Here is a 14146-nt window from a genome sequence, read left to right as displayed (position 1 = left end):
ATTATAGTATAATTAACTAGAAGTACGAAGTATATAGTTACTTCTTAATTACTTTGCCTAGAGGCTTGCTGTTAGTGCTGCCACTTGATACCCAGTTTGTGTCACCAAGCATGATATAAATGAAACACTTTAAAAATGGGTCACAACTCTACATATTGGAGGCTACCACATAAGTGGAATACCTCCAATGTCTGTACAAATGTTTGATGTAAATGTGACGGTTTGTGTTTTTGTCACTCGGGATGTTATTGGTATTGTGTGTTCAGGGGCCCGTTGCAGAAAGCAGTGTTGTGGGTTGGGCACGTTGTTTTTCCCTGCAGGGCTGTTCTGGCTGTAGGCGTGGGCGGGGCCTGTTCTGGTCACTGACGAGGCACACCAACAACTCACCTCATTCAACTCTCCATATAAACCCTGGTTGGATCACCAGTTCCTTGCCAGATTATTCTGCTTCATCGGTAGAGATGGTCACTCTCCTCTCACTATCCAGTGCTACTATAATGGATTACCTGCTACTCACTAGTTTCTCTCTCCTCCATTACAGTTTCCTTGTGTGCCTCGCCAACCTGCTCCTGAATTCGCCTGCAGCCGCTAGCTTCGCACGTTTTGAACTTTGTCTTGAGAGAAAATAAACATTGTTACTTGCTTCCTTACCTGGACTTGTGTCAGTCTCTGCTCTGGGGTCCGAACTCGCTTTGTGAATCTTAACAGTAAATCCAACAAACATCAAATTCCAAGAGCCACACTAGTATGGCTAAAAAATATCACCTGGATAATGTAGAGTTCATTTAATGATTAACAAGGCAGCCATGTTTCCAATATTGTGGTAATTTTATTCTATCAATAAATACAAATTAGAGGAGAAATGTACAAAACTTCTGGATTCAACGATGTCAGCCAATTACATATGGGATATTTTTACAATTTCTGTGTAGTACAAACATTTTTAAAAAATGACATATTTGTAGTGAGGGCCAAAGTAACATTCTGATGCTAACGTTATAATCCCATTAGTCTCTATAACATGAACAGGCTTCTAGCCATTCCAACTGACAATCTGCATCACGGCCTGCAGCTCCTCGTAGCTTTCTAGATAACTTTGTTGACGACAAAGACTCTCTTCTACAACCTCAGGCAAGCTGAGTGTTCACAAATTCCAGCGGGTGAAACGGCAGAGAGCTAAAGCAAACAAGCATCTGGTGAAGAAAGTCAACAACTAGAAATTGGTGGATCAAACCAGGGCTACAGTGCTAACGAGTATTCAACTTAAATTCAACAGATGGCAAGAAAAAGAGACAAAGCCAAGTTAAGTCGTCCACTCTCTGCCCTCTAGTAGTCAAAAATGCTTGCCGCAGCTTTAAGTCTTAAATATACTGTGTAGACAATAAATACGGCTTCATACCAAGAACTGCATTAAAAACCAGTTCCCTTCATTTCAACTGCATTCTCCACTTTACCGTTCCAACGCTGACCGCTGCAGAGAATTAGCCAGGCAATGACAATGCCAGCCAGTAAACTGACAAGTCCCACAATCACTGGCACCCACACGGGCATAGATGAGGGACACTTAACCACAGAGACCGTGGTAGCTATGGTGACTGTAGAAGCAGTTGTGGTAGTCGTGGTTACAGGTGGACTTGGTAGGCTGTTGATCTTGGTGAAGATGAAAGGATTGGCCTGAAGGAAACATAACACAGCTCAGCACAGGACTTAAAAATAAATGTGTGATAGAATCTTCAATCTATATTGAAAAGTCAACCACAAAGAGCCACACTTCAGTTAAAGGATTATGGGTCGATGAGTCAGTATCGAGATCCGATGTGTTCGAGACATTAGGAAATAAATTATCTCATTAAATATATGATAAAAACCGACAAAATGTAAAATCATGAAATTGTGGGATTGTAAAATACATTTTAAGGTCATGAAGCTTTTATGTCACTTCAGGAGTTTTTATATCAAAAGGCCTTATCTGTTTCATTTCAAGGCATTATCCACATCAAATATTTGATTTCCTAATTCCATGTTTCTTTCTCAGGACTTTACGAACTGTTGAAATAAAATTTTAAAATGACTATAACTATATAAACTACACATAACACCCTTTACCACCATGAACTGTATCACCAAAAAAAACCAACGGCTAACAAAAAAAAGCAGATTCAATCAAACATGGACACGCAGAAACACAAAACAAACTAAATCCAACAAATTATAAACAGCATGTCAAATAAAGTAATCCATCTATAAAACTGAGGCATGGCACCGGATAAACAAAGCCAAAGTGACTTATTTCCCTGGTTCCCTAATATTCAAGCTATATTTTAAAAATATATTGGATTATTTTACACTGTTGGTTGCCATGAAACTTAGACACTTAAAACTCTATTCCTAATTAATTAGTCGATGTATCTACTTTGGTGATGTACTACTTAGTTGAGTTGTGAACATGGGGATTTCTCACCACACATACCTCAGAAGGACAGTGAATCTTAGATCGGTCATATGTGAAGTTGTTGTAGTTCTGCTTTCTGCCTATGGGCTCCAACTGAAGACAGAGGGGAGAAATGCTGTAAAACCAAACAAAACAGCAACAAAAACACTTGGAAGAACTGCTTTTGGTGCTGCGTTTTGGCCCGGCTCCGTGCTCACCATGTTATTCCACAAGGCGATAGCCATCTCGGCATGAGCTCGCTCACTGATGTGGAAACAGTCCACAGAGAAGAAACTTGGGTCAACCTCACCCTCCTGGTGAAAAGAGTAGCTTTTTAACATGGGTACACTTCATTATTTCTGTCTTGATGCTTTTTTTTTTATTGTTGGGACACGTTTGTATGTCTCTGTTACTCACTCCAATATGAGGGATGAAGGAATTGAGTAAAAAGGGTTGAAGTACAACAGCAAAGTCTTCTTTTCCCTCATAGCGATTCCCAGAAATAAGATACTGCATCTCAGCCTGAGGGGGGAAATGACAACAGGAGGAATGACGGAAGGATCCCCATTTAAAACATATATATTTAAATGATTGAAAGACCTCTTTGCTTTTACCTGATACTCACGATTGATTCGTTTTATCTCTTCAAACTCTGGGGACTTTTCGGCTGGGTTGACAACACAGGGACAGCTTGTCCTGTGAACAAACAGTTTCCCGTTTATTCTCCTTTTGTCAAAATGAAAAAGGAGCTGATCCCAAATGAAAGAATCAGAAAACTTCGAACTGGCAAAGAATTTTATTACTACTTTTGTGTTGATTACAAAATCACAATACAAACATATCAGAAGATCAACACAAATATAGCTGTAGAATCTCATCCACTTTGGTAACTTCTGTTTTTCTATTTTGAAAAGTGTCTTTAATTCTCACTGCTTGAGAAAATCGTGATATTTATAAGATGATTTAATGATATAAGATTTAGGAGAAACTACACCATTTTTTGACCACTTTGGTCTTGGTTTCCACCAGCTCCTGATAATATAAAAACCTTGTTCTTTAGCTGCTAAATGCTGTGATCCCTGTGTTCTTCAGCTAGTTGCTGATTGTTTCGGTCTGTTGTTTGATGATGAAACGGAGAGAAAAACAGGCAAAACAAACCTCTGCAAGAGGGAACAGCCAAGCGTGTCCCTCTTAACTGATTTTAATGGATCTATCTGCAGGACGTCCACAAGGTTAACCAACAGCCTTGGTACCTAGAGAGAGAGAGAGAGAGAGAGAGAGAGAGAACATGACACACCTTTCAATGACAGATGACATAATTACTGGTAATAAATATCTCACCTCCTTGTAAAGCAGGTCCAAACTGAGCATCATATTGTGGCTGTAGTTCTTGGGTGACAGATTGTTCTGCATAGAAAGTATGTTGTTGTTGTTTAAACTGCAGTTCTTTGACACGTGTGGTTAATCAAGTAAACTACATACAAAGAACACCTACTTGGTCTAAGCAGTAATTGCAAATATCATTTCCTCCAGAAAATATTGTCACAAGTTTCCAGTCCTTTTTGAAGTCCACCTCCTGTGTAACATGTACAGAACATATGAGCACGAAGGAGGCAGAAACTAGTAAAGTCACTTGTTGACTTCTTTTGGGAGTCTGACCTTATTTTCTCTCATAGCCTTGATGAGAGCTTGGACTTGCTCTGGGACCTCTCTGTAACCGAACAATGAGAGTAAACAGGTGTTAGAGAGGTGGCGATGGCTTGTTCAATGATGTTTAGCCAGGTGGAGGACATAAAAGAGCACGCCACATACGAGGTCTTAGCTCCAGGAACAGCCATGTTGAAGGCTTTCTGTCTGGAGCCCTGGCCTTTTGAGAAGCCCTTTAAGGCGGGGTTGAACTTCTTCAAGATGTCTGGTTGAGATAAAAAAAAAAAAGGAAATGGATTGAGAACCAGTTTTTTGTCAGTCTAGCAGCTGGGTAAAAAAAAATGATGTAGCAAATGGGACTACAAACAAAATATCATGGGGAATCAATTAAATTGAAGTGGAAACTAAAGTGAAGACTGCGGCTATAGTAGCTCCCATTTAGAAAGAGCAGACATTGGGCCTCATGTCGGAACATGTTTTGTATTTTCATCATATACTTCCTCATTGTTTAGAAATTGCCCCACGGTAAGGTTAAAAATAAAATGCTCCTCTACAGCATTCTGTCACTCACAGAAACAGCATTGCTTCCCCAAACAAGTGGCATTAACTCACTTGGTAGTGTTGTGACCGTCTCCAGAGACATATCCCCTCCAATGCTGCAAGAACATGCCAACAAACATCAGCATGGTTTGTGAAACATGATGGTTATTGTAAACCTTGTCAACACTACATGCCTGTCGTACCTCCACGATACTCCTTTATACTCTTTATTGAGCCCAAACAGGTTCTTTGCCTTCGCACCAGTGCCTGCCTGCAGACAAAAAAAAGCCAAATTATGTAAAAAAAAGAAAAGAAAAAGTGATAAATATTGTATGCCACAGATAACAGTGAGACACTGACAAAGATAAGTCTTACATAAAAGCCTAAACACCAGAACATAAAAGGGATGATCATTACCGGTAACACATCACAAACTGGTTAGAGAGTTCATAGTTCAATGACACTAAATAGCTGATAACAACAGGTTACTGGTTGATGTTAAACGTTTCCCATCAACACACACAATCACATATAATGCAAAAAAGATCATCACTACCAGTGAAGTACTCATTAATTGTAATTGTTATATATGTGATTTACATTGTGCCTCCTGTACTTATAACCTGGATAAGATGGATATTATTGTGTTAGGTTATGACACCAACCGTTAAAGAGCCTCCCAGTGCCGCCACCACCTTGATGTCTGCTGGTCTTAGCTTGTGAACTACAAATAACAGACACAAGAGTTTCAACCTCATTCTTATACAATGTCATATTTAGCACTTCACCATCTCCTATTTTCTGCAGCCATTCCCCCTCAGATTTAAAGTCACTGTGTGTAAAATGTGTAAGTGATTAGAGCATTGATGGTGCGCATAGCTGTCCTCGTTTCAGCTATCAGCTAAAAGATCTCATATTGACTGTCTACTGATAATGAAGAAATACCTATCTGCCTCACCTGAAGATGGCACCGTGCCAGATGGAGCAACGTCCACACAGGAGAAATTGCTTCCCCAGTTCTGGGCGGGAGAAAGAAAAAGATTGACATGGAGAAACTAGATGGATGAACATAAAAAGTAACATTTTGTATTATTATTTTGTTTCCCTCTCGTTGTTGTGGTGCTTTTGCATATATATTTATATACGGGCCATCGTAAGGTTCAAATGTAGTTTGTTGCCTGAGGGCAACACCATGCGGTAGAGGGTTAAGAAGTCCCCAGAGCCTGATGTCATGTTTGTATACTGCTCATTTTATCAAAAAATCCAAATATGTTCAATTTATAATCATACAAAACAGAAAGAAATCCAGAAGACATTTAAGAAGCTGAATATTTGGTATTTTTCCTTGATAAATGACTTTCAATTATTAAATTAGGTGGTGATTTACATTCTATTGTTTGCTTTTTTTTTAACAAGGAGACACTTCTTAGTGTTTCAGATGGAGATTGAATGCTTACTTTGATAGGTCCTGGTGTTGGAGAGGGACCAGCATACGTGTAATTGCTGTTGTTATAGGTCCGGATGTACGGAGACGTCTGAGACAAGTGAGAGAACCTACATTACATGATGTCCTCAAAAGTTACAAAACCGACGTATACATTCAAAAACATTACATGGTTTTCATAACAGACGCTTTGGGGATTCATTTATAGAATTTTTCCTCACTGTGTGAGCCATCGCAGGATTTACAAAAGCACCGTCATTTAAAAGCACTCGACTTAAACACAAATTCCCACCTCAGTTGGACATTTCAGGTCAGTGTCTGCAGAAAAATCCTGTAAGGTAGTCTTATTTCCCAGAGGTTCCAGCTGGGAAAACAAGAGTCAGAGTGACAGCTGAGTATCATCCAGCATTTCTAATTTAAAATACACTGTCACATTAAACCTGAAGACATGGTGGGGAATAGGGGAGAGATGGGGATTATCCTCAAATGATTTCATATATTGAGATTGTGATTTATGATCTGTACATGTATATATATTATATTTTTTGATTTATAATCACTAATACTTACCATGTTGTTCCAAAGGGAGCGAGCCATCAGTGTCTGGGCCTTCTGTCCGAGATGGAAGCAGTCAGCGCTGAAGAAGGAGCGATCCATACGGCCATCCTGTGGAAAACGTAAAGCAAATGAATGAACCTTAAGGATTTTTACAGAGTCAGAACATATATGAATATACTAAATAGGAGTAAGGCCAATGTAATCTGATGTAGGCTCTAGAAAAAGTTGTACTACAGTACTAGAACAAAAAAAATTACAAAGTGGGAAAAGAAAAAAAACATTTGATCTAAGTCTGTATGACTTGGAAGCTTTGGAGCTTTGTTACTGACCGGCAGTCTGGGGACGAGGACATTCCTGAAGAACGGCTGGACGACCACAGTGAAGTCTGAGCGAGTGTCGTACCGGCTGGACTCCACAAGCTCACCCAGCACTGCCTGATAGCCTCGATTGAACTCCTCCACCATTTGCAGAGCTTTAGACTCCGGTTTTGGCAAGATAACACAAGGGCACAGAATACTGGCAAAGGGAGGACAATCAGGTGTTTTACCACAATTTATTTATAAGAGCTTCGATATCAGTGAGAATATGAGGAGGAGGTAGAAAAAACATACTCACTTTACCAACCAAGTTGGGCATTTCAGTGATGTGTCCAGGTGCATTTCTCTCAGAGGGGTAATATGAAGAGGCTCTATTAAGTTGACCAGAGCCCGAGGTACCTGACAGAGACAAGCTCAATTAAAGCTCACAAACAATCAAAATATACAAAAGTGTAGCTGCATGTCTGCTCATTTCTTTACCTCTTTGTGTAAATAATCCAGGCTGTCGCGAATATTATGAATATAATTCTCGACAGAGTGAAGAAGCTGAAAATAGGTGAAAAACATTGTCAGGTTGTGACTTTTGGCGCCTTTCAGAAATGACTTGTGGATTATTAATCCACATTAGCACTTACAGAGTTGAAGCAATGGTCGCAGACGTCATTTCCACCAATGAAAAGGGTGATCACCTTCCAATCGGATTCAAAATTGATCCTCTGTGAAGGAAAGAAGAATTTCAGGAACGCGAATAGTATGTAGTGATTTTAAAAATGTAAAAATAGGTAAAGAATAAATATGAATTTATAAACTTACAGGGTCGTCTTTCATCCTTGCCACCAGGGCTTGCACCTGTTTTGGTATGTTCCTTAAAACACAAACAAAATATCATAATGAGACGGTAAAGATAATTCTACTTTCCCCAGCTTTTTTATATCGCTAAAATAATTCAGATTCAAAGTCCAGAGAAAGCTAGTGAGAATACCCAAAGCAAGATTTTTTGTTTTGTTTCAAGATTCTTTTTGTTTATATGGTAAACCATACAGATATTGTAAAATTGCAGACACGTGCAATTTAAACAATTGTGGTCCCATTAGATCGCAGCATTTCCGATATTTAGTCCATTTTGCTGTGTTTGCTTAATTTTGCGAAGAAGAAAGAAAATTTGAAAAATGAACTCCTCAATTGACAAATTACATTTATGTCAAATGGACTTGGAGCTTAATTCCCCTAACATAAACAGTTTTCTATAGTAAAATTATACATATTAAAAACATTTAAAGTGATGGTTCGGAGTGAAATGCACCCTAGGTCATTTCCACCATGACATCCAGCCAAATACCCCCTCGGAAGCATTTTTAGCGATGGTCAGCATTGGTCAAGATAAGGCGATCAGCCGAATAGGTTTAGTACCGGCGCTAATGGTACATTATGTATATCTCGTAAATTACCCCACTAATAATACATGGAATGTTACCAAACTTCTGCAGTAGTACACATAGGGTCTGTACTCACTAAACGAGGCGTTTGAAAGTTTGTAAGTACACCAGGAGTTCATTTAAAAGAACATTTATCCTCTGCTGCTAATGCTAACGCTGCACCGACGCCACTTCCCTGTTTACCCAGCCGATGCCGTCACGCGAGTTTCACGCGAGAGTATGAAAACGTTTCGCTGAATTTGTATAAATGCTTGTATTATCAGGTCAACACTTATCAACACTTGTCAACACTCTGAACCATCACTTTAAGTGGCTGCTGAAGATGTTTCTGACTCACCTGCTCTTGGCTCCTGCTACAGCCTGGTTGAGGAACGCCTGAGGAGTATGCTGCTTGCCCATGCCAACAGAATAGCCCGTCAGGTTGTGGTTAAAATGTTTTAAGATGTCTGTTGAGAACAAAGGAAATAACAATACGAATCTCATAGCAACAAAGACTGACTTTGACATGTTCTTTGAACCAGTCAAGAAGACTCACTGGGTAGTGTGGTGATGGTCGTGAGGTTTTCATCTCCACCAATACTGCAAAAAACACACAAAATTCTGAATTAAAATGACTTTCCAACTAAATATATGGGTGGTTGTAGAACCACATTTATGTCAACACGTCACAACAAGTAGTGTTGCAATGTTAGTTCTGTTGGAAAGTCTTACATTACCTCCAGGATAGACCTCTGTACTGGCTGAGGACGTCCAGGATGTTGGTGGGGCTGGAAGCGATGCCGTTCCCTGCCTGACAGATGGAACAGTATAAAGTTTCTTTAACATCAGCTTCTTCGCTAACCTTAGATATAAAAGATGTTTATTGGTTTCCCCATTCCTCTAATATAATTATCTAAGTCTCACTCAAGTCTGACTACTTCAATATTCATATAATTAAATACGCTACATTACTTTTTCTTAAGGGTACAACTGTTATTCAATTTTGATATTCACGGACAACCCACATGCTTTATCCATTAATTTAAGTTAATACACGATATTTTTCTGGCTAAGATTATGGCGTTAAAGATTATCCTCCTTGTGGGATCTCGTCATAGTTTGTATTTTACATATTTAATCCTTTACTTTAGATTATATGGCTTGTATTGTGTCAAAACCTTTCTACTTAAAAGACTGTCAAAATGACTCACTGTCAGAGAGTCTCCCAGAGCAGCCACGACCTTGATATCTCCAGGCCTGAGTTCATGCACTTTAAAAATAAAGGACAGCAAAGGCTCTAAACTTAATGAATTACACATCCAAGGACTTTCAGAGAAATTAATACAAGTAATGCAATACTTATATAATATGTTTGATTATATTAATATAAACTAGCTGTATGCTGTATAATAGGAAATACATAGATTATCAGAAGCAATATCACAATATATAAAAAATGACATAAAAGTTAACTTAAAGGGAGATGGCCTGGCGCCTGATAAATGCCTGATATGCAAGTGTAAACTGTCTTTCTGTACCTGAGGTGGGTGTGGAGGGTGAGGGGCTGAGGTCCTCACAGGGCATCTCTGTGCCTGTAAACTGACCGCAAACACAGAGCAGGTCCACAGTCAGAGCTAAGCAGGAAGCACACACAGCCACGGCCTCCATTTGGCCTCAATACCACACTTTACTCACCGGGTGAAGGAGAGGAGAGGGGTCACTGTGGTGGTATGAAGGAGAGTTCCCCTCCGTCCTCAGGAAGGGCCGATCCTACAGGGGGGAGGCAGATAGAGAGGAGTGGATATATAGGATAGAAAGGTGTCGAATCTTTAGGTTACTATTATTATTATTATCATAAGCTTGCTTCATCTGTATGAGATTGCAGCATTTTTTCACCTCAGTTGGACAAGGCAGTGCGATGATCTCTCCGTTGCCTCCTATGTTATGTTGGCCGCTCATGGGCTGCAGCTGAAAGAAAGAAAACCTGTTGTCTTCATGCTTACGACAGAAAGAACAATGACTCTGTATGTATGTATGTATGTATGTATAAGTGGTGGAATGTAACTATGCTTGCTCATGCACTACATAAATCCCCTACAGACTTCACTTGAGAATTCCCATTTTATGCAACTTCACACTTCTACTCCACCACATCTCAGAGGCAAATATTGTAGATTTGGTTACTTTTCAGATTATAAATGTTCATCCCTATCCTGTCCACTAAAAATTTTTTGGGTGATTATGAAATAGAAAGTTTTTTTCTGATAAACTGAAAGATTAACTTTGCCTTTATCTACTTCTTTAGCAAATATTTTAAAAAGCCTTATAGAGTACGATGCATCGCTGCAGATTAAACTACTAATCATATATATTAGTATTTTTTCTGGAGAATGAGTACTTTTGTGTGTGTGTGTGTGTGTGTGTGTGTGTGTGTGTGTGTGTGTGTGTGTGTGTGTGTGTGCGCGTGTGTGTGTGTGAAAGAGAAAAGCAGGAGGTTCATTAGATTTTCCTCACCAGGTTCGCCCACATCTGCACCAACAGGTTATCAGTTTGTTGTGACGCCTGTGACTCAGAGAGATCAACAACATCAACATCAACTTTGTTGTTTTTCTTACACACAGTAAGTAAACCAGGACTATCTGTTACTGTCACAAATGTTTATATTGTCTTTATTGATTTTAAAGAATAGTAGTAATAACATGTTTTTCCTGATATGTTGAGTACAATGTCTGCAGTGAAAAAGGCCTATTCTGGAATAAACAATTTGATATTTGAGATCTGAACAGTACCTGTTAGGATTACCATGGGATGCAAAATAGTGAACTCACAGAGACAGATGAAAGGCCTGCGATGAAAGGTGTGTCTTGCATGTTGACAGTGAAGTCATCTCTGTCGCCATACCAACGCTTCTTTACAATGAGCTCATCCAAAGACTCCTGCTCGGTGAAGAGGAGTCAAGAAGAAGCTTTCAAAGCAGCCAAAACAACCAAAACAACCAAAAGAATGAACAAAGCTACCAGATATTCCTGCACAGACCTGCAGAGCATGACTCAGCATGGCCCTCTGAAGTCTGGTTTCTCCTTCATTGTTCGTCCCCAGACATCGACACATCCTGACAGAAAAACAGATTTTCTCATTAAAATGTGATACATGTATATTACACAATGGGAGCCCCAAAGCTCTGGAACGAGCTGCCTCTGCATGTTAGGCAGGCTCCCACTCTGCAGGTGTTTAAATCAAGCCTCAAAACACATTTATCTTCTTTGGCTTTTCACATCGCTTAAGAGACTTTTTCTGTGACATGACGAAAAGTGTCATTTTACATATGAACTCACTTGTTGGGGACACTGTGACTCTCTCCATCCCACAATGCAACACTGACGATGGTCTGCTTCAGCTACGTGAAAAAAAATAATTAAATGCATGAATATTAGCAGTGCAGCAATAGCTAGCGACTGAAAGAAAAGTGCTGTATACAATTTTAAATATACCTGAGAGTGCAGCAGCTGCAGAGCTTCATCCACCTCTTCAACAACGGCTTTGATAACAGACTGAAACTTCACACAAACACACAACAAGGGATTATTTGACTGAAGCCTTGGACTCAGGATTCAGAGTTTGAAGAAACATCTCTGTAAACATGTGTCTTCATTCCTTGACAATCATTTTGTATAAAAGTATTTTACCTGCTGTTGTTGCTGCTCACAGGCACAGAGTTGATCCACTTGAACAAAGAGCAGGACCAATTTCCAATCTCTATCCACATTAATGACCTGTAGGACCAAAAATTATATACATGTATACACCAGGAAACATTTCTGGTTATTTATTATGTATTTTATAGATATGTTTTAAGATGGGAGTGCCGACACCGGAGCACCTACCTGATTGTTTTGGAGGTAGAAGGACACTTCCTTCGCCTGCTCCACCAGCGTGCTACGAGGAGAAAATAACAAATCTTTAGAAGCAGCAAGAGTCGTTGGTATGATATTTCTCATGTGTCGGAAAGTGCTGCCTGTACCTGTGTTGAACAAACTGGGGGGCGTACAACTGTGTTTCATCTGAAAGAGTGCTGATGAGTGCAGGATTGAACAGGCTCATCAGCTCTGATAGAGAGACATTAAAACAAGTTTGACACCAAACATTTCACTTTACTTCCTGTAAACAATAAAACCAACAAAATACAACTTTGAGTCTTACCTCTGAGTCTTGACACCACCCGGGTCAGTTCAGTGCTGTGGGAAAAGTAACGTCCACAGTCTGATTATGTCTCCACATTCTTTAATTTCAGACCTTGCAGTGCAAAATTTCATTTCATGGTTGAAACTAGCGGTTGGTTTCTGCTCACCTATGCATGTGAAGTCCAATGGAGGAAAGCACAGCCACATCTGAGGGTGTAACTCTGTTAACTTGGGAGGAAAAAGTAACAAGTGAAATTGAAATTCAGCCCAGAGGGACATGGGAATTTGTTTTGTTAATCAGAAATTAAGAGAGCAAGCACAGTGGTGGTGCTGTTGAGTAGAAGTCAAAGTGGCATGAAATGAAAACGCTCAAGTACAGCTAACTCTTAAAAATAAATAAATACATTTATGTTACATTCGACCACTGATGTATTACTAAGTATTCCACTGAAAAGTCAATAATAAAGGATTTGTAACCCAACTATATAATTTTAATGATGTACTTATTTCCATCCACAGTAACAGTCGGGGTAATCAATTTAACTTGTAGTCATTATTATAAGCCATGAGACGATAATAATCTGATTTACCATTTGAAGGGGGCGACTGAGAAGGGAACATCTGAGTGCAAGGTAATCCAGATACTGAAATCAGAAAGAGCACACCATTATGAGCATGCATATGGGTCAAATATCACGTTAAACAACAGAACATCACAGCCATGCAGAGTATTTAAATATTGCAGAAAGGCCGACGTAATAATACGTTCTAAAAACTATTACTTCTTCCAACTTGACCTTTGCATATTTTGCACCACATAGTTCAAATACGTCAAACTCAAAAGTGTTAAAACCAACTCCTCTTTGGAGACAAATAAATGACATATATACAAACACTATTGACACTAATACACACACACACACACACACACACACACACACACACACACACACATATATCCTACATTATTGTATCGTCTATAGAAGTTTAAAACTGTGCAATGATCAGTTTTTAAACAGGAGCATTAAATTGGTGGAAACCTGTTGTCCATGTGAGCCCCAGGACTGCGATCAGAACCATCTGCGGAAACGTCATGACTCTGATTTCCTCTGATTTTGTCCTCGTGGATCTGTTCTGCAGCCTTCCTTCCTCTCTGCTCTCTCTGTTTGGTGGTCAGCCGTCTTTCAAAGTCATCATAAGTTATACCTGGTCATAACCGCTAATGACAAATCATAAACATGCACAGAGGGGAGGGACCGGCCTCCTTGTCCAAAGGACATGGCCATAAGGTTTTTACAATTAACCTGATAATGAAGCTTTTATTGTAATAATGAGTGAGAGTAAACACGTGTGTGTTAATGTGATTCTATTTCTGGACCGAAGTTTTTTCTAAATCTATTAATATAACTATACATATAATTTAAAAAATAATAACATTATTGAAACATGACTTCATTCTCATAACATGCTACGGAATGACATTATTGTTGGTAAGCTTTGGTCTTGGGTAAAAAAAAAAAATACACTCGAAACTGTTTAATATGCATTCTTGTGCTTGTCCCTAAACACCTAATATAATAAGAGTTGTTGGCATGTTGACTTGACCTCCTCAC

General features: G+C 39.3%; 2 protein-coding genes across 2 annotated transcripts in view; both read right to left on the bottom strand.

Moving 5' to 3' along the window:
* Window positions 1-13747, bottom strand: part of LOC311026784 (phospholipase B1, membrane-associated-like) — a gene marked incomplete at both ends in the record, with an annotated part of 41826 nt that extends 28079 nt beyond the window's left edge. Inside the window, 28 exons of the mRNA XM_084030483.1 lie at window positions 5284-5342; window positions 5577-5637; window positions 6076-6153; window positions 6355-6426; window positions 6633-6728; window positions 6950-7136; window positions 7236-7336; window positions 7418-7483; window positions 7573-7653; window positions 7751-7802; window positions 8711-8819; window positions 8909-8952; window positions 9090-9163; window positions 9564-9622; window positions 9891-9951; window positions 10048-10122; window positions 10249-10320; window positions 10867-10914; window positions 11181-11288; window positions 11389-11464; window positions 11688-11749; window positions 11844-11903; window positions 12039-12125; window positions 12237-12288; window positions 12374-12458; window positions 12553-12587; window positions 13124-13177; window positions 13740-13747. Coding sequence (XP_083886609.1) covers window positions 5284-5342; window positions 5577-5637; window positions 6076-6153; window positions 6355-6426; window positions 6633-6728; window positions 6950-7136; window positions 7236-7336; window positions 7418-7483; window positions 7573-7653; window positions 7751-7802; window positions 8711-8819; window positions 8909-8952; window positions 9090-9163; window positions 9564-9622; window positions 9891-9951; window positions 10048-10122; window positions 10249-10320; window positions 10867-10914; window positions 11181-11288; window positions 11389-11464; window positions 11688-11749; window positions 11844-11903; window positions 12039-12125; window positions 12237-12288; window positions 12374-12458; window positions 12553-12587; window positions 13124-13177; window positions 13740-13747 — 2022 coding nt within the window. The remainder of the gene's footprint in view (window positions 1-5283; window positions 5343-5576; window positions 5638-6075; window positions 6154-6354; window positions 6427-6632; window positions 6729-6949; window positions 7137-7235; window positions 7337-7417; window positions 7484-7572; window positions 7654-7750; window positions 7803-8710; window positions 8820-8908; window positions 8953-9089; window positions 9164-9563; window positions 9623-9890; window positions 9952-10047; window positions 10123-10248; window positions 10321-10866; window positions 10915-11180; window positions 11289-11388; window positions 11465-11687; window positions 11750-11843; window positions 11904-12038; window positions 12126-12236; window positions 12289-12373; window positions 12459-12552; window positions 12588-13123; window positions 13178-13739) is intronic.
* On the bottom strand, window positions 1321-4930 carry LOC311026949 (phospholipase B1, membrane-associated-like). The gene is made up of 11 exons (XM_084030676.1): window positions 4691-4930; window positions 4244-4343; window positions 4091-4142; window positions 3927-4007; window positions 3773-3838; window positions 3590-3684; window positions 3046-3127; window positions 2849-2953; window positions 2650-2745; window positions 2471-2545; window positions 1321-1674 (listed from the first exon to the last, which is right to left on the bottom strand). The coding sequence occupies exons 1-11, from the start codon at window positions 4719-4721 to the stop codon at window positions 1411-1413; spliced, it is 1047 nt and encodes a 348-aa protein (XP_083886802.1). The 5' UTR covers window positions 4722-4930; the 3' UTR covers window positions 1321-1410.
* Window positions 13748-14146: the final 399 nt, after the last annotated feature.

Source organism: Eutrigla gurnardus (genome assembly GCF_963514095.1).
Source record: "Eutrigla gurnardus genome assembly, chromosome: 16".
NCBI classification, from domain to species: Eukaryota; Metazoa; Chordata; class Actinopteri; order Perciformes; family Triglidae; genus Eutrigla; species Eutrigla gurnardus.
This window is presented reverse-complemented; position numbering and strand designations above follow the sequence as displayed.